This window comes from Phoca vitulina, unplaced genomic scaffold (assembly GCF_004348235.1).
Source record: "Phoca vitulina isolate PV1807 unplaced genomic scaffold, GSC_HSeal_1.0 scaffold83, whole genome shotgun sequence".
Lineage (NCBI taxonomy): Eukaryota > Metazoa > Chordata > Mammalia > Carnivora > Phocidae > Phoca > Phoca vitulina.
Window position 1 is genome coordinate 1,719,819 of NW_022589786.1, and position 24,429 is coordinate 1,744,247.

The 24,429-nt window shown below is 37.0% G+C and overlaps 1 protein-coding gene across 1 annotated transcript; it reads left to right on the forward strand.

Moving 5' to 3' along the window:
• Positions 1–21,091: 21,091 nt before the first annotated feature.
• SPINK13 (serine peptidase inhibitor Kazal type 13) lies at positions 21,092–24,223 on the forward strand. Its single transcript, XM_032395304.1, has 3 exons — positions 21,092–21,161; positions 23,186–23,223; positions 24,092–24,223. Exons 1-3 carry the CDS (start codon positions 21,092–21,094, stop codon positions 24,221–24,223), a joined length of 240 nt encoding a protein of 79 aa, XP_032251195.1.
• Positions 24,224–24,429: the final 206 nt, after the last annotated feature.

Genomic DNA, 24,429 nt, shown 5'->3' on the forward strand with positions numbered 1-24,429 from the left:
CGTTTTTCTCCCAACCCTAAAATTCAACAAGAAATGTCAACAGAAAGCTGTCCTAGAGATAGGAGAGAAAAGGCCATAGAAAGTGCTCTGTGAACACAAGAAGTTGATTACTTTCCCAAATCTTTGAGTAAATACACAAGGAGCTGGCTGCATTTCAAGTAAACATGCACATTTCAAACTCAGTATTTTCTTCAGAAAAATAGTCATTATTTCTGGTAGGATCAATGGGGAGCAAGACTCACAGCAATGCTATACCCTAGGGCTACCTCCCTAAGTTCCCTGCTTGACATACTTCACACAAAGAGATAATGAGTGAAGCAACAGTGGCTATTGTATTCACCTTTTTTCCCCAAACATCCATCTCCACCCATCTAAATTGCTTTTATTGAGATGTGAGTGATGAGCTTCTTGTAGTAATACAGATAGCTCAGGACCGGTAAGAGATAGAGGCATTCTGTGCCCCGCCTCCCCAGAGGGGGGCTGTAAAGTACATCAGGAGAGATGCCTCACAAATACTTTTCAGTAGATCTTCCCTCAGCAGGAGGTTTGGGACAATTTGACCTAATGTACCCAGAGTATGAGGAGGAAAGAAAGAAATGTGTGCAGATATAGATTTTAAGATGGAGAAGATAATATGAAAACATCCCAAGTAAGTGAGTTGAAAAAGAACAGGAGAATCAAGCAAGAAAAAGAAAAAAGAGTTTGGAAATGCTAATTCAACAAGTGTCTAAACCCTTGGAACTTAAAAAAAGCTAGATGAATATCAGAATCACTTGGAGAAATTCTAAAGCCTGAAGATGCACCATTCTACTATCAAGATCATGAAAAACTGTTAATAGTGAGTCCTGGACATTGCTATGTTTTAAAAGCTCCTAGATAAGACTCAGGCACAACCTGGGAGAGAGCACAGCATAGAAATTGCTAGAATAGGAGAAAAATAAATCTGGAGATTAAAGTTGAAACAAGATGAGGTATTACCCTAAATTATTTGATAAGTAATTTGATCTTTACTTCAGAGGTAAATGAGAGACATTAAAGGCTTTTAATATAAGGGAGAGATTTTTCAGTTATTTATTTCCTAACAAACCAATCATCTTTATGGACTGATTCAGTGGAAAAAGATCATTTCAAATGCCATCTACCAATGAATAACCTGGACTCAACATTTAGACTTTATAATGCACATTTTGCTTATTTTAAATCTGAGAATCATAACTCCTGTCTCACAAGTTTATCATAAATATTTGAGTTAAAATATTAGAACTGTCCATACTTGTGTGTGAGGATTATACTTGTCACCCTAAACCTACCAGTAACTTTTAGCACTGAAGAAGCCCAGAATTTAGAAATATCAGAGACTATATACTTCAAGGGGAATAGACTTTACTGACACATAAAGAGACCAAAAACCAAAAACAATAGCACAAACACCAGGAGTTTAGGTGAGGAAAGTCATCATAAAGAGTCACTATAAAATACTATTAAAATGTCCATTTTCAACAAAATATATGAGAAATTCAAGATACAGGAGAGTATGTTCCATACACAGTGAATAAAAAAAAAAAATCAAGGATAGAAATTCTTTTTCAGGGGCTAAGATGTTGGACCTAACAAAAAAATTTAAAGTAGCTTTTATAATATAATTAAGGATCTAAGGAAAACTCTATAGAATTAAAGAATGGTATGACAATATTTCATCAACTAGAGAATATCATTAAGATACAAACTTATTTGAAATAAATAAATAGAATTTCTGTAATTGAAAAATACAATAACCAAAACTTAAAAATTCACAGTAGACTTGAGCTGGAAGAAGAAAGTATCAGTGAACTGAGGTTATATCAATAGACAGTAAGAAATCTAAAGAACAGAAAGTAAAACAATAAGATAAATTGAACCCAATATCAAAGAAGTCTTGAACACCATTAAATGCACCAACATATGCATAATAGGAGTACCAGAATAATATGAGAGAGAGAACAGAGCAGAAACATATTATTGGAATAAAGACTGGAAAATTCTCAGATTTTATTTTAAAAACACTATTCTACATATCTAAGACAGTGAACTACAATTAGGGTAAATACAAAAAAAAAAAAAATCTAAATCCAGACACATGATATTCAAACTACTGAAAGTCAAAGATAGAAAATACTGAAAGCAGCAAAAGAAAAATGACCCATCACATATAGAAAAATAAAAATATAATTAACTGCTAACTTCACATCAGAAAATATGGCAGCCAAAGGTAGTGGCTTAACATATTCCAAGTAATAAAAGAAGAAAATAAGCTTCAACTAAGAATCTTATTCTCAGAATAATGATCTTAACAAAATAAAGGCAAAATAAAGACATTTTCAGAAAGAAAAATACTAAGATAATTTGTTGCTATAATACCTTGGTCTTGAGGGGCACCTGGGTGGCTCAGTCGGTTAAGCGGCTGCCTTCAGCTCAGGTCATGATCCCAGGGTCCTGGGATTGAGCCCCACATCGGGCTCCTTGCTCCGTAAGAAGCCTGCTTCTCCCTCTCCCACTCCCCCTGCTTGTGTTCCTCTCTCGCTCTGTCTCTCTCTCTCAAATAAATAAAATAAAATCTTTAAAAAAAAAACCTTAGTCTTGACTTACAAGAAACATTAATGGAAGTATTTTTAGATGAAAGAAAGTAATATCAGAGAGTACTTTGCATCCACATGAAAAAACAAAGTGCAATCAACTTCTGAAATGATAGCATGAGAAATTCTGCTGACCCATTCTCCAGTGAAATTGGTATAATTTTTTTTTTTAGTCAAGTCTATGGAAATGGTTTAAGAGCAAACAGCAAATGAAGAAACATCTACTCAAAAAAAAAAATCTATAAAAATTCATAAGAAAGGCAAGAGTCTGCAGTATTTGAACCAAGGGGCTTCTCCCTTTCCCTTTCCCCCGGTCAATAAGGTGGAGACTCCATTCCAGACTGCTTTATCCAAGAACACAGGAATATCTCTTTACCCAGCTCCAAGCTGGAGGGTTTTCCTCTGAGGAAGAGCAGGACTTCAGCACTTCTCTTCTTACCTCCATCTGTCTGCTGCTGAGGCTAATTCCTGAGTGAGTGAATTCTAGAACTGGGGGCTCACTTCCACCCAACTCCTTGTTGTGGAATGAAAGCTCTGCCTTGGGTGTGGCTTACAGTGAATACTACACACCTATGGCCCTTCCCCCAGTTCATAAGTCGATAGTCCTATACCAGGAGAGGCAAATGAAGTGAACCTGAGGCTACTGCTACTCCTCCCCTGAGTGCTTAGGTCCTAAAGAATGGGTGTCACTCCGAGCTCCAGAGCTTTGGTTCAGAGGTTTTGCCTTGGAGGAAAAGCAGGCCATAAAACAGATAGGTCTGGATCTCTTCTCAAAGGAACTGACTTCAACAATAGAGCTCTTTCAGAGCTCTTCAAAAACCATGGGGGGGTTATTGTAAAGGGAATTAGGAGATTTATCGACTTAATGAAGATACAGCCTAGACTACAGGTTAGCTAGTTTGCAGAAGACATATCAGGAATAAGACAGCTGGGAGGAGCTTTCCTGTGGTAAGCATAAATATAAAACACTGACCCCAGAGAATATTCCATGCAAGGAAATACTATTTTATTAGATTAGTTTGTAGAGGTATTTATGCCCCAAGACATTGTTGTAAACAATAGAGTGATCTGCTGGCAATTAATGGAGCATAACAGATGGGTCTCTTCAGAGACAGAGTGGAAGAGGCCTAATCTGCACCACTGTCATTCAAGACAACTGTAGGCATACCCAAAGTTGTGCCTCCTTAAAAAGTAGCATCAAAGACTTAACATTTAAGGGGAGACAGGGGAGTAAATGGTACTACAACTATCCAGGCTATCACTAAACAAATAAACAAGCAAATAAGAAAAGCAATCCTCGTGAAGGAAGCAGTACCCAGAAACACTACAGAGTCATTACAATATGTTCAGTTTCTAACAAAAAAATTAGAAGGCATGCAAAGAAACAGGAAAGCATGACCCATCACAATGAAAAAAAAAAAAGCAGGCAACAGAATTGCCTGTGAGAGAGACCAGATGTTGGATTTAGCCAGAAAATATTTTAAAATAGTCATTATTAATATTTCAGAACTAAGGGAAAGCTTGATTAAAGAAGTAATGGAAGGATGACAACAATGCCACCTCAAATAAAGAATATCAATAAAGAGAGGGAAGTGGAAATTCTGGAAATTAAAAGGTACAACTGTTGAAATAAAGCATTCACTAGAAGGGAACAATAGTAGATTTGAGCTGGCAGAAGAAATAATTAGTGAATTTGAAGATACATCAATAGACATTATGTAAGCTGAACAGAGAAAAGAATAAATAAAGAAAAATGAACAGAGCCCCGGAGAGATGTGGGACACCATGTGGCACACTAATAGTTGTATAATGGCCATACCAGAGGAAAGGAGAGGAGAGAGGCAGACAAAAACCAAAGAAACAGTGTCTGAAAACTGCCCAAGTTTGTGAAGAAAACAACCTAGACATCAAGGAAGCTCAACAAATACCAAGTAGGATAAACTACAAAAAGACCACAAATACCCACATCATGGTAAAAATGTTGAAAGTCAAAAACAAGAAAAAATCTTGAAACAGCAAGAGAAAAAGGACACTTACAAGCAACATCCAATAGGATTAACAGCTAACTTTGCAGCAGAAACAATGGGGCCAAAAGGCAGTGGGATAACATATACAAAGCGCTCAAGGGAAAAATTAATCAACCAAGAATGTCCAGTAAAAGCCATTCTTATTAAAAAATGAAGCTGAAATTAAACAAAACAAAAACTGAAGGAATTTATTGCCAGCAGATCCATATTCAAGAAATGCTAAAAGATGTTCTTCATTCAGTAGATTGCCTTTTCATTTTGTTGATTGTTCCCTTTGCTGTGCAGAAGTTATTTAGTTTGATGTAGTCCCACTTGTTTATTTTTGTTTTTATTGCATTTGGTTTTGGTGTCAGATTTAAAAATCATCACCAATCCCATGCGAAAGAGCTTACCACCCATGTTGTCTTCAAGGACTTTTATGGTTTCAGATCTTACACTCAAGTCTTTATTTCATTTTGAGTTAATTTTTTGTGTATGGTGTAAGATAGTGATCCAGTTTCATTCTTTTCCATGTGGCTGTCCAATTTTTCCAACACCATTTATTGAAGAGACTGTTCTTTCCCCATTGTATATTCTTGACTCCTTTGTCATAAACTAATTGACCATACATGCATGGGTTTATTCTGGGCCCCCTATTCTATTCTACTGATCTATGTGTCTGTTTTTATGCCAATACCATACTGTTTTAATTACTACAACTTTGTAATAGCGTTTGAAATCAGGGAGCATGATACCTCCAGCTTTGTTCTTCTTTTTCAAGATTGCTTTGGCTTTTTGGGGTCGTTTATGGCTTCACACAAATGTTAGGATTGTTTGTTCTATTTTTGTGAAAAATGTCATTGGATTTTTTTTTAGATTTATTTATTTATTTGAGAGAGAATAGAGAGAGAGAGGGAGAGTATGAGGTGGGAGGAGTAGAGAGAGAGAGAGAGAGAGAAAATCTCCAGCAGACTCCCTGCTTGAGCAAGGAGCCTGATGCAGATTTTGATCCCACAACCCCAAGATCATGACCTAGGCCGAAATCAAGAGTCAGACACTAACTGACTGAGCCACCCAAGTGCCCCTGTCATTGGAATTTTAATAGAGATTGCTTTGAGCAGTATGGACATTTTAACAATATTAATTCTTCTAATCCATGAGCATGGAACATACTTCCATTTATTTGTGTCTTCTTCAATTTCTTTCCTTAATGTCTTCTAGTTTTCAATATACACATCTTTCACTTCCTTAAATTTATTCCTAGATATTTTATTCTTTTTGATTCAATTGTAAATAGGATTATTTTCTTATTTTCTCTGATAGTTCATTATAAGTATATAAAAATGCAAAAGTTTCTGTGTATTGATTTTGTATCCTGCAACCTCACTAAATTTGTTTACTAGTTCTAATAGTTTTTTATCTAGTTTTTAGTGTTTTCTACATATAATATCATGTCATCTGCAAATACTGGCAGGATTCTCTTCCTTTCCAATTTGGATAATTTTTATTTCTTTTTCTTGCCTAATCGTTCTGGATAGGACTCCCAATTCTAAGTTGAATAAAGGTAGTGAGCCTATTAATAGATTGGACATGACTGAGGAAAAAATCTGTCACAACACAAAGGTTTGATCTCTGAAAGCAATAATTGATAAGCTGGACTTCATGAAAATTAAAAACTGCTCTTCTGCAAATGACAATATCAAGAAAATAAGAAGACAGGTCTCAGACTGGGAGAAAATATTTCCAAAAGATACATCTGATGAAGAACTGTCATCCATATGATCCAGCAACGATGCTTCTTGGTATTTACCCACAGGAGTTGAAAACTTATTTCCACACAAAAACCTGCACACCAATGGTTATAGCAGCTTTATTCAAAATTCCCAAAACTTGGAAGCAACCAAAATGTCCATCAGTGATGAATGGATAAACTGGTACATCCAGATGATGGAATGTTATTCAGATCCAAAAACAAACGAGCTATTAAGTCATGAAAAAACATGGAGGAACTTAAATGTATATTACTAAAAGAAAGAAGCCAATATGAAAAGGATATATACTGTATGATTCCAACTCTATGACATTCTAGAAAAGGCAAAACTATGTGGACAGTAAAAAGATCAGTGGTTGTCAGGAGCTGGGGGAGGAAGGGATAAATAAGTGGAACAAAGAGGATTTTTAGGATAGTGAAAATATTCTGTGTATCATAATGATGAATACAAGTCATTATACATTTGTCCAAATCCATAGAATGTACACCAAGAATAAACATTCCTGTAAACTATGGACTTTGGGTGATTATGATGTGTCGATGTAGTTTCGTCAACTATACCAAATGTACAACTTTGGTGAGGGACATTGATAATGAGGGAGGCTATGCATGTGTGGGGGAAGGGAGTATATAGGAAATCTCTGCACCTTCCTCTCAATTTTGCTATGAATCTAAAACTATTCTGGAAAATAAAGTCTCATTTAAAAAAAAAAGACAAAGAGGGGCACCTGGGTGGCTCAGTCGTTGAGCGTCTGCCTTTGGCTCAGGTCATGATCCCAGGGTCCTGGGATCGAGCCCCCCCCATCAGGCTCCCTGCTCAGCAGAAGCCTGCTTCTCCCTCTCCCACTCCCCCTGCTTGTGTTCCCTCTCTCGCTGTGTCTCTCTCTTTGTTTTTTTTAAAAAAAAAAAAAAGACAAAGAAACCCATTTTAAAAATGGGCAAATGACATGAACAGATATTTCTTCAATTAGATCTGGAAATGGCCAATGAGCACATGAAAACATAATCAACATCATTAGGAATAATCAGGCAAATACAAACTAAAATCACAATGAGATACCACTTCACACTCATTTGGATGTCTGAACGCATGGAATGCAGAACAACAAGAGTGAACCCACAAAGTAAACTATAGACTTTATGTGATAATGATATATTAGTGTAGGTTCATAACAAACATACTGCTCTGGTTGGGGACGTTGAGAATGAGAGAGGCTAGACATGTGTACAGGAAGTCTTTCTACCTTTTGCTGAATGTTGCTGTGAACCTAAAAGTATTCTCTAAAATTATATTATGTAAATGGAAGTTATACCTTCATCCTGGCTTAGACCATATCCACTGGCTCTCATGTTCTGATCCTCACCACTCTCTACCAAATAGAGATAATGTTTGGGTGTTTCTGATACCCATTTATGTGGAGAGTGACACTGTAAGTCTATCCTCAGTCCATCAATCTAGACACTCCATGCAGGAGGGTCTACCCATCACTTCTATGCCATAATGGGCTCAGGAATTTTGTGATGACTTGCTGGCTTCCAGTACCCTGAACAGAAATTGAGACACAGATTTTCTCTTAAAATACTCTTAAATACTCAAACATGTCTGAATGCAGCAAACCCTCCTGATATTAATCCCTCCCCATGGTTGATGGGATGGCAGGACAAGATCCATAGTCACTCTCCTGAACTATCACCAACATCAAAGTCAGATATTTCTTCCCTGGAACTTCCCTCCTCTCAATCCATAAAACATTGGCATTAACAAATATAATCATAAATCTTTGTTCCTTATGAACAGTGATTTTCTGAAACCAATAATTCATCTCAGGGTGTTTTATCACTGACATGATGACTTCATTCTGAGCAATGAAGCTCTTTACCAATTGTATATATAGGGAGACATTAGGCTAAGCATGAGTGTAGGAGAAAGAGGTAGGGCAGAAGCAAAACAAAAATTAAAAACATATATATATTCAAATTATCATCCCTTGAAATAATATTAATGTCCTCAAAATGGAGTGCAGGTCTCCCCATCATCAAGACATGGAGACTGTGTACAAGATCAGATTTGAGCAGGTTCTGAAGACAAAAGTAAGATCCATGAGTAAGTGCTTGTGGCCCTACAATGCCACATTGCCTTCTCTGTTACAATTAAGCTCTATGCTTGGTTATTATCATGATCTTTCTTCCAGTTGCAGGAGATGAATTTTCTTTAAAGTGGCAGTAGATGACCTCTGACCCTAAACTCTTCCTTAAATTAGTCGTTGACCAACCTGAGCCTAACATTTTCTCCTTTCAGGTATTGATGAGACTTAACCACCACCACCCAGTCTCAGAGTCATAATTACCATTTTCCTACACCTCCCAAACATCAGAGATATTGCATAAGCCAGGGGATACCCTTCCATCTATATCTTGTCACACTCAGCACAGGGGAAAACTTTAAAATTACATTGTTACAGCATGCCATGGGACATCAGCACTATTTACTACCAGGCATGAGTTACTCATTGCCATTTGGTGTGCCAGATAGCCAATTCCAGAACCACATCCTATAATCTACTTCCTATGATCATGATGGCACCTACTGTCATAGGCTGGTCTCCCTGGAAGATCTTAATATGTTGATTCATGTACTTAATATGTTGATTCAGGTGTTTATTGAGGAAATGCTCCTGGAAGAGATTAGTTAAAGAGTGGAGGAGTTGGATAAGGGGGAGAAACAAGTAGAGCAAAGGTGCAATTTTATGTGAATTTCCAGATATAGCTTCATTCCATGGGGAGTGTAAATTACACTCTGCTGAAGGCAGAAATGTGTTCTGCTGAAGCAAGAAATCTGTGCTGCCATACTCCTGCACTACTCACTCATTACACGGAGCTTGCTCCAAGGGAATGTAAACTCCTAGTACTTTCAACTTTTGGAACAACCAGACAAAGTAGCACTAGTAGCCAGTAAAGGTAGTACTCTAAAGAAGGTTGTAGGTACAAGTCATAACGAGCAAAATATATCAAATCTGGGGAATAAGAGTAAAGATTTAATTGGTAAAAGGCATCTGGGTGAAGCACGCCTGTGTCCTCTACAGTATCCATGTAACCAGCAACCTGTTCAAGAACCAAAATGTTACCAGAATCCCTAAAGCCCTCCCCACTTTTATTCCCTCCTAGTCACTAACTTCCAAGATAACAACTAACCTGGCATCAAATAACATAGATTGGTTCCACCTGTTTTGTACTTTATATAAAAGGAATTATACAGCATGTCCTCTTTTATTTCTGGTTTCATTTCCTCATTTCATTGTAAGAGTCGTCATGCTATTGCATGTATGAAAGCCACCTGTTGGAAGATTGAAGGGCCTCCACTTCATCTCTCTGAATAATTGTATGGAAGAGAACGCTACTTCCCCAACATCTGGAACCACATTTAATTGTTTATATGAATGAGGAAAGATATGTCTATTGTGTATATTGAGTCATTTTGCATTTTAGGATTATTTGCTACAACGATATGCTTACATTAATATGAATATTTTTGGGCACCTGGGCAGCTCAGTCAGTTAGGCATCTTCCTTCAGCTCAGGTCATGATCCCAGGGTCCTGGGATTGAGTCCCACATCGGGCTCCCTGCTCAGCAGGGAGTCCGCCTCTCCCTCTCCCTCTGCTGATCTCTGTCAAATAAATAAATAAATCTTTAAAAAAATAATATGAATATGAGTATTTTCTTTGTCATAGGTATTAAATATTGTGCAATTCCCATCAAGATTCTCTTATTAACTCAGAGAATATTCATTAATTTGCAAGCATATGGATAATACATATTACCATATGTATTTCAGAATACACAGTCTGTGATGCCTTGGAATTTACTGAGGCTTCCTTTATGACCTAAAAGATAGTCTAGTTTTATTAATGTTCACTGTGTGCTTAAAAAGAGAGTTTATTTTGTTAATTTGTTCTAAAGTTCTATATATATCTAAAAATCCAAGCTAATTATACTTATTTAAGTTACACTTATTTGGGAATAAATTTTTTTTATTGGTTTATAGTATTCTGGTTTTTTACAGTGACAATACTTCTTAGGAGTCTAAGTGATTTGGTGTGAGTACCCGTGTTTCCATAAATTCTGTCTGATAATGTATATGAAGGAAGATCTAAAGTCAGGCCCTCATCTGAGTTCTTCCTGGTGACTATAAGAAGAGAGGTGGAGATAAGTCTAAAGGCAGAGAGTCCTAGACAGAACCTTTGGAATCTACTCTCATTGCTACCACCAAATCTGGGACCTCCTCTAGTCAAAGTTACCTTTAACTCTTAAATGTATGCAACATTGGGAAGAAGCAGCCTGGGGAGTTTGGAGGGGAAGGAGTTAGAGGTGGGAATATCCAAAGGAAGGTGGCCAGTTGCACCTGTCAGCATGAACTCCTAGGTAACGCAGAGCTTTGGCACCAACCTGATATTATGTGTGGACACTGGAGGCCTGGGCTGTTGCTGCTGATCTCTGTGGCTGAGGGGCAGAATAGGACTACAGTCATCAAATGAATTATTGACATGTATATTATGGAACACTGATGAAATATTGATTCTTTTGGATGGCACCATGACCTCGGGTGCCTGGACTCTTCAGGCTGATTGCCACCAGTGGCAGGTAACCTTATCTCTTTGCTCTAACTTATAAATAATATTTTCTATGTGGGCCATAATATGATAAGCCTGAGAGGTACTGCTTTCTATATATGTATTGACCGAGTTGTTGAGAATGAGATTTTTTCAAGTTTGACTTGTTTAATAAATATAGTGAATTATAGCAGCTTAACATTATTCATATTCCCCGCTGGCTTTCTGTTCCTTTTCTCCCATCACTCCCTTTGTATCTTTATCACTCACTGACTCTTTAGTCAGCTGCAGTAGGGCTTCTGAACACTGAGGAGCAAGGTAGCAAATTTATCAGAAGGTCAATCCTGTCCAACTTTCTTCACAATGAAAGATTACAAGAAATCAATGCCTTATCTTCATCACCCCTAGCAGGTGCTGGAATTCCTTTCTTAAACACTAATATATCTCCTAGCTGCTCTCCTGAATCTTGCCATTCCTCTCCTTATTTATTCTAGCATTTAGAGAAATGTCTTTTAACAATATCTCCTCTGTTCAAATCACCTAATGGCTTCCCAACTCTCTAAATATAAAAGCCAAAGTCTTTACAATGCCTACAAGCGTTTGACAGTTGGCTATGCTCACTTCACCACTTTTGCTGAATCATCTGATGTCAGAGTGATTCTTTCTCTTTGAGGGTGATCTGAACTTGTATCCCACCACTCTCTCCATTCTCCCTCACACACTGGTCCTTCCTTGCTTCATAACGTGCCACTCCTACTTTAGCACCAGGGCATTTGGCCTGGCTTTTCAGTTAGCCCAAAGGTCACTTGCTAAGTAACTGACAGCTACCTTGACCTTGCATTTAAAATTGTACCTTTTCTATAACCTTCCCAATTTTCCTTCCTGTTGGAAAAACCTAAAGTGCTCCCAGGAGGATAATAAAAGAGATATTTCTGAAGCAGTTTCATTAAGACTGGAGCAGAAGTGATCTGATATTTCACTAACATCCACCCACTAGGAGATAGCCACATTCCTTTTGACTATAGTCAAAGGTTAAGCAGCACGTTGGTTAAGATATTAAACTGGATATTTACCTAAAGAAAATGAAAACACTAATTCAAAAAAATCAGACGAAATCAGAGAAGGAGACAAACCCTAAGAGACTCAACTACAGGAACAAAACTGAAGGTTGATGGGGGGGGGGGGATGGAGTAACTGGGTGATGGGCATTAAGGAAGGCACTTGATGTAATGAGCACTGGGTGTTATATGCAACAGATGAATCACTAAACTCCACCTTTGTAGCTAAAAAATACACTATAGGTTAATTAATTAAATTTAAATTTTAAAAAAACAAAAGAAAGATACATGCACATCAATGTTTATTGCAGCACTATTTACAATAACCAAGATATGGAAGTAACCTAAGTGTCTGTTGATAGATGAACGAATAAAGAAGATGTGATATATACATGTAATATATATACATATTATATATATAAATATAATAAAATGGAGTACTAGGTAGCCATAAAAAAGATGAGATCTTGCCATTTGCCTTTGCCATTTGTGAGGTCTTGCCATGGATGGACCTAGAGGGTATTATGCTAAGAGAAGTATGTCAGACTGAGAAAGACAAATACCATATGATTTCACTTATTTGTGGAATCTAAAAAAACAAAACAAATGAGTAAACAAACAACAAGCAGAATCCAACTTATAAATACAGAGAACAAACTGGTTGCCAGAGGGATAGGCAAAATGGGGGAAGGGGAGGGCTGAAGTACAGGTTTCCAGTTATGGAGTGAATAAGTCATGGGAACAAAAGACAAAGCATGGGGAATACAGTCAATGATGTTGTAACAGTGTTGTATGGTGACAGGTGGAAACTACAATTGTGGTAGCACAGCATAACGTATAGAGATGCTGAATCACTATGCTATATACCTGAAACCAATGTGAGATTGTGTGTCAGTTATATTCAAATTAAAAAAAAAATTAAATCGTGGCCTTTGCCTCTGTTCATGAGTTATCTTTGATCCAACACCCTCCCTACTTCTCTAATAAGAAAAAACACGGGGCACCTGGGTGGCTCAGTCGTTGGGCATCTGCCTTCAGCTCAGGTCATGATCCCTGGGTCCTGGGATCGAGCCCCGCATCGGCCTTCCTGCTCAGCGGGAAGCCTGCTTCTCCCTCTCCTACTCCCCTTGCTTGTGTTCCCTCTCTCGCTGTGTCTCTCTCTCTGTCACATAAATAAATAAAATCCTTAAAAAAAAAAAGAAAAAACACAAGGTAGCCATCATTGCACTTTTGAGCTTATACAATAATACCTCTTCAATGCAGAAAACAAACATAAAAAGGCACAAATTCAAAATACATACAAAATTATACATAATCTTAAGAACTAGTAGTGACCATTGTTAACAATTCAGAATTTGTCATTATATTTTTTACATACAATTTTATTGAAAGTTGTTTTTACCCACATTACACATTATTTCTGTTATATGTTATATTAAAATTTACATTATTCTATGTGTAAACTTATATGTCACACAGTATATGATGAAATAGTTCCATGTCAATAAATATTCTTTTACAATATTATTTTTAATAGTTAACTTATTTTTTCATTCATAGATAAACCAAATTATGACCAACCCTCTGTAAGATGATTTCCATTTTGCAGTGTCACAAAAATTCCTGTTATAAATATTTATGGAAACAACATTTTTTTAAAGATTTTATTTATTTATTTGAGAGAGAGAGTGAGAGAGAAAATAAGTAGGGTGAGGGCCAGAGGGAGAAGCAGACTCCACTCTGAGCAGGGAGCTGGACATGGGGCTTGACATGGGGCTCAATGTGGGGTTAGATCCTGGGATTCCAGGATCATGACCTGAGCCGAAAGCAGATGCTTAACTGACTGAGCCACCCAAGTGCTCCTGGAAACAACTTTATGATGAATTCTCATTTGAGAGTTTAAAAGTTCTACAAATTTATGTACTCACCAGCAGTTTCACCAACTTCAAATGTTTACAATATTTTTTTTATCATTGACAGTTTTCCTATTTATTACAAATAATATTCAAATATAGAGATTTTATTCAATTCACTTCCAATATTTATCAATTATTTATATAGTAACTGTCCTTTCACCTACTGATATAATAAATTATAGTAATCTCCTTTCTAATATGTCACTGTCCTTCCATTCTTGAAATAAATCTTACTTCTTCATTGTAAACTATTCTTTGACATACTGTTAAGTTTTATTGGCTAATCTTTATTATCTTAATGTATTTCTAAGATTTTTAATATAAAATAGTATTGATGTTTCACATGTATATATAGTAACTTGCACAGATAAGAATTTCACAAAATCAACACACCCATTTAAACATCACCCAGACCAAGAAATCAGACATTATCAGTACCCCAGAAGCCCCTCAAATCCCATTAGAGATTAAATCCCATCCATCTACTTGGATGTTCCCATGTTATCTCAAACAATATCTTCACAATGAAACTCATCCTATTCTCCAAAGCATTTCTCACCATCTATCGTCAAGGTTGCTGGTAACTTCTAGATCACAAGATAGGCCTACAGCTCTCTGGACCTCCAGCTTACTGTAGGGCTTTTCAAGGTTTGAACTTATTCTGTTGATCATCACTGTCCCGACTGCCCACTTCTCATCCAAATAACTGCTCTCTTCCCTTAGCTAAGATGTTGAACCCTCTTAATTAAGTTTAGCTCCGCTCCAGATTATGAGGCTCAGACTGATCCTAGTTATGGATTTTGAAAAAGCACTAGGTGCAGTTTAGATGATTCTAAATTTGACAGATTTGCACATTCTCCCACTCTGGTTATGGGTTCTGATTATGATAACTGTGCTCCTGATTTGCTTTAGGGTCCACCTTTCATACCATTTAATAGCTAATTTCTTAATATGTTTTCTTGGGGTAGAATCCATGTTTTGCTGACATTACCAGGAACGCCTTTTCCTTGAGACTGAAGTTCAGCCTTGTGTAGTCCAAGTGTTTGCTGCTTTAACTTTCAAAGCTCTTTTATTTTTTTTTCTCCAGCATAAAATGAGAAGCAGGGGCTCCTGGGTGGCTCAGATGGTTAAGCATCTGCCTTCGGCTCAGGTCATGATCCCAGGACCCTAGGATCGAGCCTTGGGAGCCTGCTTTCCCCTCTCCCTCTGCTGCTCCCCCTGTTTGTGCTCTCTCTCTCTCTCTCAAATAAATAAATAAAATCTTTTAAAAAATGAGAAGGAAAACATATTTTTGCCTCAATGCATTCCTAAATTATTGTTTGTCCTTTCCTGTCATTTTCATCCCCATGCTGCCATATCCACACACTTCACCAATTATCTCTGCCCAGAAACCTGGCACAAAGCACTCCTTTCCAACTTCCCTGCTGCCCCACTATCTGCTCAAGTTGAATCTGATGAGGCTATCCTTTGGCTTCATTGCATGCTACCCGTCACACTTGGAGGCACATGGATAAATGTCTTTCTTTATAAAAGAGTGGTTTACTATTCAAAAGGAAATACAGCATAGAAGGATAAAGTTACAACTACAGTATATACATGAATTTCCTCAGACAGAAAGTCAGAAGATCCTGCACCAGGGAATCACATTGGGTGGATTTATGTCCACTGTTTAACCTGGCTCCTCTTCCCTCTGATTTATGGCTTATCTTTCAAAGTGTCAGTTTTTCCTCTGCTTGGAATCTCCACCCACCATTAACATCCCACAGATTGGAGGAGGTTCAGAGCTGGTGTGGTCTTACTGGGGGATTTCTCCTTTTCAATATTCTAATCAGTGTGAGTTGCCTATTTGCCAGGAATGAACACACACACACACACACACACACACACACACACACATCTGTCAAGATCAAGTATTAATTTTTATAATATTTTTCACTCTTTAAACCAATATCTTTTACACTAAAGGCTCTGATTCATAAATACATTGTAAAATCAAAGTGGGTTACAACCTGCATCTTAATGGAATAAACTAGAAGAAAACAGAATATGATAGAAAATACCATAGTGCACTGCACACAGTGTAAGTAGGATTTTGTGATGTTTCAGATATGTGAGTGTATGTGTATTTGTGTTTTGGTTGTAATATAAAATTTATTTCTTACTATGGGCTGCATTAAAAACAATGTAAAAAAACATACAAACATATAAAGAAGTTTTAAAAACTTCTAACTGCAAGAATCTCATCTCCTAAAATATATCACATTATTAGGCAGAGTATTGCTTATTTTCTTTCAGGCTTTAAGAATATGCATGCTACTTTAATCCTGACAGAAATTTTTAAAAAGGCCAAATATTTTTGAATAAAAAGACCATTTTAGTAAGGACTCAATTATGTTCTTAGACATGAGCCTTTGATTTCCCGAGTTTTTATTCAGGCAAAGAGAAGAAAGTGTTCTGTTCTTTTAATTATCTTATGTTGGGTGGGTTTTCTCTCTTCTGATACTGGTTCCACACATGACTCAGGTTTTCCTCACCAACTGCCACATCTCCTAGCTGACTGCCTTTCTACTTTTGTGGATTTCTGCTTGTCACCCGCTTTTAATAAAACTTTAAGATTTATGAGAGCAGTAATTTAATGGATGGATACTAGGCCATCTCTATGACCTAGTATAAAGCCTGGAATTTAATGGGTAAGCAATAAGGAGTGGTAAAGTCAAATCAAATTCTGGCCCTCCTTTTTTCTACCTGCTGGTGTCTGGTTAATGTCAATGACATGACCAGACCTATGGGACAATATTACATAGAAATAGTAATAATGAATGCATTACTTAGTTCCATCAGGAATAAGACTCTACAAGTTAAACAAAAAGGAAGAAATATGTTGACAAGACATTAGTGACTTATAGAGGGTCCAGCTACCCGTGGTTTGCCTACACTTTTCACCGTTTATGAAACATATCCTACAAGAAACCCAGCTGCAAACCCAGGCTGGTAAGAATGATAGCTTCTTGGATATAATGTTTTGAGACAAAAAAGTCATTTGTGCTCCTTTATTGGTCCTTCAGCTAGAGAGAACAGGCTTTTGTCAGGGTGGTTTTTTGACCCGTGCCCCCTGGTGTTTCCAGGTTGCTATCTTCCTCAGCTCCAAGTATGGATACATGAAGCAAACAGAAAGCCCAGGAAACTCACCAGCGTATTATTCTTCAAGTCCCCAGATCCCTAGCCAATCCACTTTCTCTCCCCCTTACTGTCTTCTTATGTTTTTTTGTGTGTGTGTATTTCATTTGTACTTAGTGGTAAAAATAGGGAAATTATACCTACTACAGATCCAGAAGTTTTATAAATTTCAGTTATGTCAAGTTGGTAAGTAGGGTTATTCAAGCCGTCTGTAATCTTTCTATCTTTTGCGTTAATGTTGCTGGTGTTGGAAGTGTACTTCCCTAATTGCATGGAATGCAAAGTAGATAATATTGTCTGATTTCCAGTTATACTGCAGGCATGGGCACTGGGCAATTTTATGTACTCTCCAGATTTAGATTAAGCCCTGGTTTTTTTTTAAAGATGGGTGAAGAAATCTGACTTCGCCATCCACCATTTTCCTACAAAGATCAGGAGAGATCATCTTCTTAATGTAGTGCCTTTTTTAACTGGCAAAACTAACCTTATGCTGGTACGCAAAGGATCTCTAAAGCCTTTGAAAAACCAGGGAGATGGAGCTCCAGAGAAGCAACAGGTAATTATTAGCCAAAGACCTCTGAATCTTCAACAGATAAAACTGTCTTTAGTTGGATGGTGTAGGCAGTTTTCTTTTCTCACTTGAATTTAATTTCTAAAGTAACTGCTTCTACAGACACTAGAAAGGTTGACACTAGTGCTAAGAAGATCCAATAACCTAATTATTTTCTTCCCTTATCTTCACTCTTATGATCCATACTTCATTCAACCTCTATCTCCTGCTCCCAAAGTCACTGGTCCCCAAGTTACTTTTGTCTATTACTGATAGAATTTGGATATTCATGAACAAGTTGATTTCAGTTATACAAAATAAGATGTTAAATTTCTTCACATTCAAGTTTTATCATAAATAATAACCCCATAATATAACCAAGAGAGAGCCAATGGTAGATTTGAATAGGGCAACAAGATCAGATTGTGTTTTAAAAATTGCATTCTAGGAATTCCTATACATTGAGCAAGTAGAAGAATTCCCCTGCAATTGAAAAGAAGGCATGTCATATTCATGTATGAAAAGATGTTTTTTATCATGTTTTAACATGTTTTATACATGTTTTTGTACATACTTTATAAAGATGTTATTGACTCCAGTCAAAATTCCAGTAGGGTTATATCTTGGTGGACTAGACACAATCTAATTACCTAGGAGGCAGTATTATGGAGAGATTAAGAGTACTGCCTTTGGAAGGAGGGACAAAGAGGGGAAAGTCAAAGATGCTGCCAAGAAAAGCATAAAGTATCACACAAGACATTCATGGTGTTGGTCTAAGAAGATTGATAGATAAGTTAAAGGGAACATTCATTCTCTAAGATGAGAGAAGATAAGTGAACATGGGCTTTGTAGTTAAACATACCTGTGTTTGAATCCCATATCTGACCATTAGTAGCTAGTTACTTCATTACCACTCTTTAGTAGCTAGTTAGCTCCAGCAAATGAATTTACTCTCCTAAGCTTCAGTATCTTTTTCTCTTATACAAGTCTCACAATGCTATAAACCTCATGGGATTATTATAAGGAATAAATGTGATGAGGAGTGTAGACCACATAACCAGGTATTGGCAGAAAGAAAGGGATGGATGAATGTGTAGATCCCTCGTAAGTTGATATGAAGAGAAGCAGAAAAATAGAAAGAAAAGTAAGTGATAAAATTTCCAGAATTACAAGGCAAAGAGAAAAAAAGTGGAGTTGGTTCATCCTGAAGCTTCCCTACTTAATAAAGAAGAGGTGAACTTTTCTACTCAAAGTCATATAGGGGAGGTATGGTCAGATAGTTGAAAAAATGGATTAAAGAAAAAGAAATGATATTGGAGATGGGTGGCCTAGTTAGCAACATGATATTAAATAAGAGGCTTTCTTAAGAGTCTAGCAGGTTTAGGTGGCCAACCAAGATTAACTGAGGTCTGGAGTAGGAAAATAGGAAGTTGAGTTTATTCTGGCTTGGAAGAGGGAAGAATAAAGGGTAGGATGCCAAGAGAGTATGGCCATGTCAAGAAGCTAAATTTTAAATGTCAAACTATGGGACTCAGGTAGAGAAGAAAAGACAAAGCAGCAAAAGGCGTGCTAACTACTTGAGAGAGTTTAAGGTCTATGTGATAGAAATTTTCCAGTTAATGGCACATTTTTAGGCTGTCCTATGTTTAAGTAGAGGGAAACAACTGGAGAAAATGGGAGGCTTGAGTATTGCAAAGACTATTGGTTGCAGTACCCGAGTTTCTTGGGCTGATGTCAGAAATCATGTCCTAGAAAGATAAAACAGGTAAACCTTCTGAGAAGCAGAATGGACTAAGTGACCTCAGGAGGCAGAAGAGACCAGAAAGATGAATCAGCCTTGAATTAGGCAAGTAATTCCACCAGATCATCTGGAATGTGGTAGGCAATTAACCTTTGCAAATGCGATCAAATATTTAGGATGCTGGTCCTTCTTGTTCTCATGATCCACAACAGAAACCACAAGTATGGAACCTTCAGATCTCTCCCTGCCTGCTGGAACATGAAACACCAGAAGAGGTGGTTCAAGAGAGGGATCAAAGTAGGAAACAGCCATTAGAGTAATTTCATGCCAAGTAAGTGGTCACTCAGCTGAACTAGGAGGCTGCTCCCTGTGCTCAGCATGCCCCTGGCCACAGATTCATAGAATAGCAACTTTACTTAAGGCTAGCTCTGACCTCAGGGTGACTAGAGCAGACTCACATTCTGCAGCAACTCATTCAGGTAATATTTCTTCATCTTCTCCATCCTTAGTTCAAATAAGTGGTGGGATCTCGGCATTTCTTCTCTGTCAGTAGGTTTTCCCATGTGTTTGTTCTCCTCCAGTATCTTCCTTTTGCTTCCTCTGCACATGAAAGTAGGGGAAAATTCACTAGCAGCTAATAGGATTCTCCCTCATTTCCCTGCATGCCCACCAGCTACAATTTGGAGAAGAGACAGAATGACAGAAGGACAGGAGGAAGTTGAGGAAATGACTTGGAAAACATCTTCTCTCTGGGCCTAAGTATTTCCATCCCTATAAGAGAAGAGTGTGGCTAAAGAAATTGGCAATTTAATACAAATAAACTCTTTACTTACAATAGTATCAGTTGACCATCTCAATATGCTTTGAAGTTCATCCTTTTTCTAAGGCTCACACTTCTAGGAGATGTTGAAGCTAGAATCTGAACTCAGATCTCTCTGATATATATAAAATTATGTGTACCTATCTAAGAATCATAAAAATTATATTTAGATCAAGATATTTATCCAGATTCTTGCATCAGTTAAGGTATACATAATTTTTATGACCCAAGACCAACAATTCTATTTTCAATTCATTCTTTGTATTTGAGCACGTGTAAGTGGTCTGCAAGAAGACACTTAGTTAGGAAATGAAGGACTGGAGAAACAGGTCTATCCCAGGAAATCAAATGACTCACATTATAAAGTGACATGTCCCTGATAACGCAGGACAGTCCTCAGTCCACACCCGTTTATTCAGAATTTTTTATAAATTCTTAGAGTGTTTATATTTACTCACATGAATGTTCCAGTGTAGATGATAGATTATAGGGTGAACCTATGTAAAAGGAACATGCCTGGGGCCAGTCCTGATGAAAGCCCGGAGCCCAGTTCCTCTTCCAACCAGGACTGGGATTATACATGACTACTGGCAGAAAAAAAAAAAGTTCTTTTAACGGTTTATTATCTCTCTTTGAAGCAGAGGGCCCTCTCAGGTCTGAACCCTTGGGATCAGGCCAGTGTGAGACCATCATGGTCAAGTTTATAAGAATGCAACACCTCAGGGCAGTAGGTCCTCTCATGTTTGGAAAGCCAGCTGTGCAAGATATTAGGAATAAACTATCTCAAGCCTTTTCCCAGGTCCCACCAGAGCAGGACATTGGATGAGATCAAATGGCTGCCTTTTCCTACACAACCATATTTTTCCTGGTTTCCTCCACTTTGGCACATACTGTTTTCTCAGGTAAGCAAACTTACAAGTCTTGGGAGAGAAACATCTGATATTCTTTTAGTTGTAGAAAAGAAAAACAGTCATGTGTGACTAAGTGGGGAATGTTAGGCTTGACAATGCAAAGTGGGTAACAATTGGGTATCACTGTTAGAAAAGGGAGTTACTCTGGAAAACCCTCCAAAATTTGAAAATGAAATGACATGTTTCTACATAATGCATGGGTCAAGAAAAATCCAAAGGGAAATTCAAAATTATTTTGAACACAAGGAAAATAAAACAAAATGAGCAAAAGTTTAGGTTCAGAGAAGTGTCATTACCTCCATACTCCTTTCCCTTTTATTCCAACCCCACAGCCATCTTTATGGAACCAGCTTCATTGATCTCTGTCTTTCTTGTGTTATATAGAAACATGTGTGCACATTGTGTCATTCTCCTACTTGCTTACCTAAAAGAGCATACTATAGATACCTGTTTGCAACTTGCTTTTCTCAATTTACAAATATCCTGAAAATCACTACATATCAATTCACAGGGATCTCCCTCATTCTTTTATACAATGTCATAGAACTTCCTTGGGTGGGTATACCAAAGTTTATTCATTCAGTCTTCTTTGTATGGGCGTTTAGTTTGTTTTCAATATTTTGCAGTTACAAACAATGTTGCAATAATCTTATGCATATGTATTTTGTATTGTTGGAGGTGTATCTTCAGGGTAAATTCCTTAAACTAAAAAATATCTAATAAACTGGAAGAGAATATCTGCAACACATATCACAGATAAAGGACTAATACATCTAATATATAAGAATACTTAAAACTGAGGGAAAAGAAATAAAAACCAATTGCCAAATGAGTAATATGCATACATATACAATTCACACACGCATACACATACCCCCAAAATACAGAAATGGCTCTTAAATCTGTAAAAGATATTCAACTTCACTATGAAAAAAATGCTAATCAAAACTATGCTAAAGCACCTCACCTACCAGAAAGGTTTTCCTACACTAAGATTAAAGAGAAATTCAGTTGCTCTTTGCATGGTTTCATTTCTTATGTTCAGATGTATTTGAGGTTTATTCTCATATATGGTATGTGGTATATATTTTTACTTTATTTCTGCTAGATGAAGGCCTTTATTTTCCTTTTTCCTCACCGTATCCAGCTACTTTTGTCATTAAAAGATTCTGGTTTTTTAGAATTAGAAAGAAGCGTTCCATTTTTTTTTTTTTTATTCTTTAAAAGATTATATGTGCAATTGGCATAGTCTATTCCTGGAAAGGTTGGTAGGCTTCTTGTTTCCTCTGGGAAATAATTTAAAATACAACTCAAGTTTTCTCTTTGAACTTTGGAAATTCTGACTTTTGGAAAGCTAGAATTTTCTAGACTATTTAAAAGATCATATTACAGTGAGAGATAAGGAATAACAGAACTATGATAAGTCTCTTCTTATTTCCTTCTCCCACAGCCAGCTGGCCAACCTCTATCTCCAGGCAACACTAGCATCCTCACACAAACTAGCTTCCCAGGACCAGTCTCTCCAGAGCCAAGGAACCCTTAAAGTTTCTCATCATCACTCATAGTATCCTCTTTAGTTCAGCATCTTGGTAGGAACAAGCCTAATATTTTATTTACCATATCATATTTAATTAAAAAAACTTTAAAGTATGTACACTCATCCCAACTGCAGTGAAAAGGAAACTAAAGCCAACAAAAATCAGGTAACTTAATGAAAATAACGTAGTTTGCAAGTTACACCTACAACCTCAACTGGTTTTTACTCTTTTCTCAGTGACATAGAAAATTTATAAATAAAGTCAGGACTGTGAAAATGAAGGAAAGAATGAATAAATGAATAAAGTAGTTAATAAAAGAACACCACCCACAAATTCTGTTGCTGTAAGTTATTTTTTATACTTTTGTGCAAATGAGTAATTAAATTACATTTCCTTATTCAGTTAGTAACTTCAGTGGGTAAAATCATATTCCATGAAGAACGATTTCAACCTATTATGTATGTATTTTGTCTGCAGAAATCTTCAAGCCACGTGATATAAATAAATGGCCTAAGGTAAATTTAAATTTCTCAGTTCTGAATTCTGATGCTAACCTGATCACTCTCTTGATATGAGAGACCTAAAACTTCATAGGGATAAGTAGAACAAAAGTTTTCCATGTGACCTTGGGCATTATAACCTTTCCAGACTTACATTTAATCTTATGTAGCACAAACGTTATAACAGTAAAATACATCTCTGAGCATTAAATGAAATAACACCTGTCACTTGCTCAAGGTCATAAAGTTAAACAGTGGTAAATACAGGATTTATTCCCAGCCTCAATACAGAACCCTCACTCTCAACAATTACATTTGAGCCCCTTCCTCTAGAAGTTCACAAATACATAAATACCTCTACTCACAAACTTTTTAGAATGAGTTCACGGCTTTGGGATTCCAAGTTTAAGTGGAAACTTTACATCTGGGATTTAAGTGGGGATGTTATAATGCTTATGATTTTAAGAGATAATGGATGGGTCACTGCATTTTCTAACACTGCAGTCAGCAAAAAACCTGCCTGACCAAAGCCCAGGACAAAATCTTGAAAAAGATCAATTGAATAGAAATATTTGATATTATTTCTTTTTTTTTTTAAGATTTTATTTATTTATTTGAGAGAGAGAGAGTGAGAGAGAATGCACGATAGGGGGTAGGGTCAGAGGGAGAAGCAGACTCCCCACTGAGCAGGGAGTCCGATGCGGGACTCGATCCGGGGACTCCAGGATCATGACCTGAGCCGAAGGCAGTCGCTTAACCAACTGAGCCACGCAGGCGCCCTAGTTGATATTATTTCTATGGGGAGGAGGAAGTGACAGGCCAGGAATAGATGGGAGAAAATCTATCAATTGTTATTCATATGACATTTTTTTGGTATTTGCAGCCCCCATGTAAAATGTACTACTCAGTGGATCCTTCTTATACATCACAGTGTCCAGATGTGACATCGTATGTTTGTGCTACAAATGGCCACACTTACCAGAATGAGTGTTTTTTTTGTGTTGATCAGTGGTAAGTTCAAAATAAAATACTATTTTTTTCTCTGTATTTCCTCACAGAAATATCAAATAATCTTAGCCGAGGAACTGGATTTACTGATGGATGGGATTTTTATTTAAAATAACCCCTATTGGTCATAAACGACTGGGGACACACTGTATAAAGAGAAAAGTCTTTCTGAAAAACTTCAGTTAACATTCAAAGTTGACTCATTAAAAAAAA

Bases quoted from the DNA above. Each gene is read 5' to 3' on its own strand.
- SPINK13 (XM_032395304.1), top strand. From the start codon at position 21,092: ATGGCTGCCTTTTCCTACACAACCATATTTTTCCTGGTTTCCTCCACT. The intron at 21,162-23,185 runs GTAAGCAAACTT...TTTTGTCTGCAG, and splicing joins GGCACATACTGTTTTCTCAG to AAATCTTCAAGCCACGTGAT. The intron at 23,224-24,091 runs GTAAATTTAAAT...TGGTATTTGCAG, and splicing joins ATATAAATAAATGGCCTAAG to CCCCCATGTAAAATGTACTA.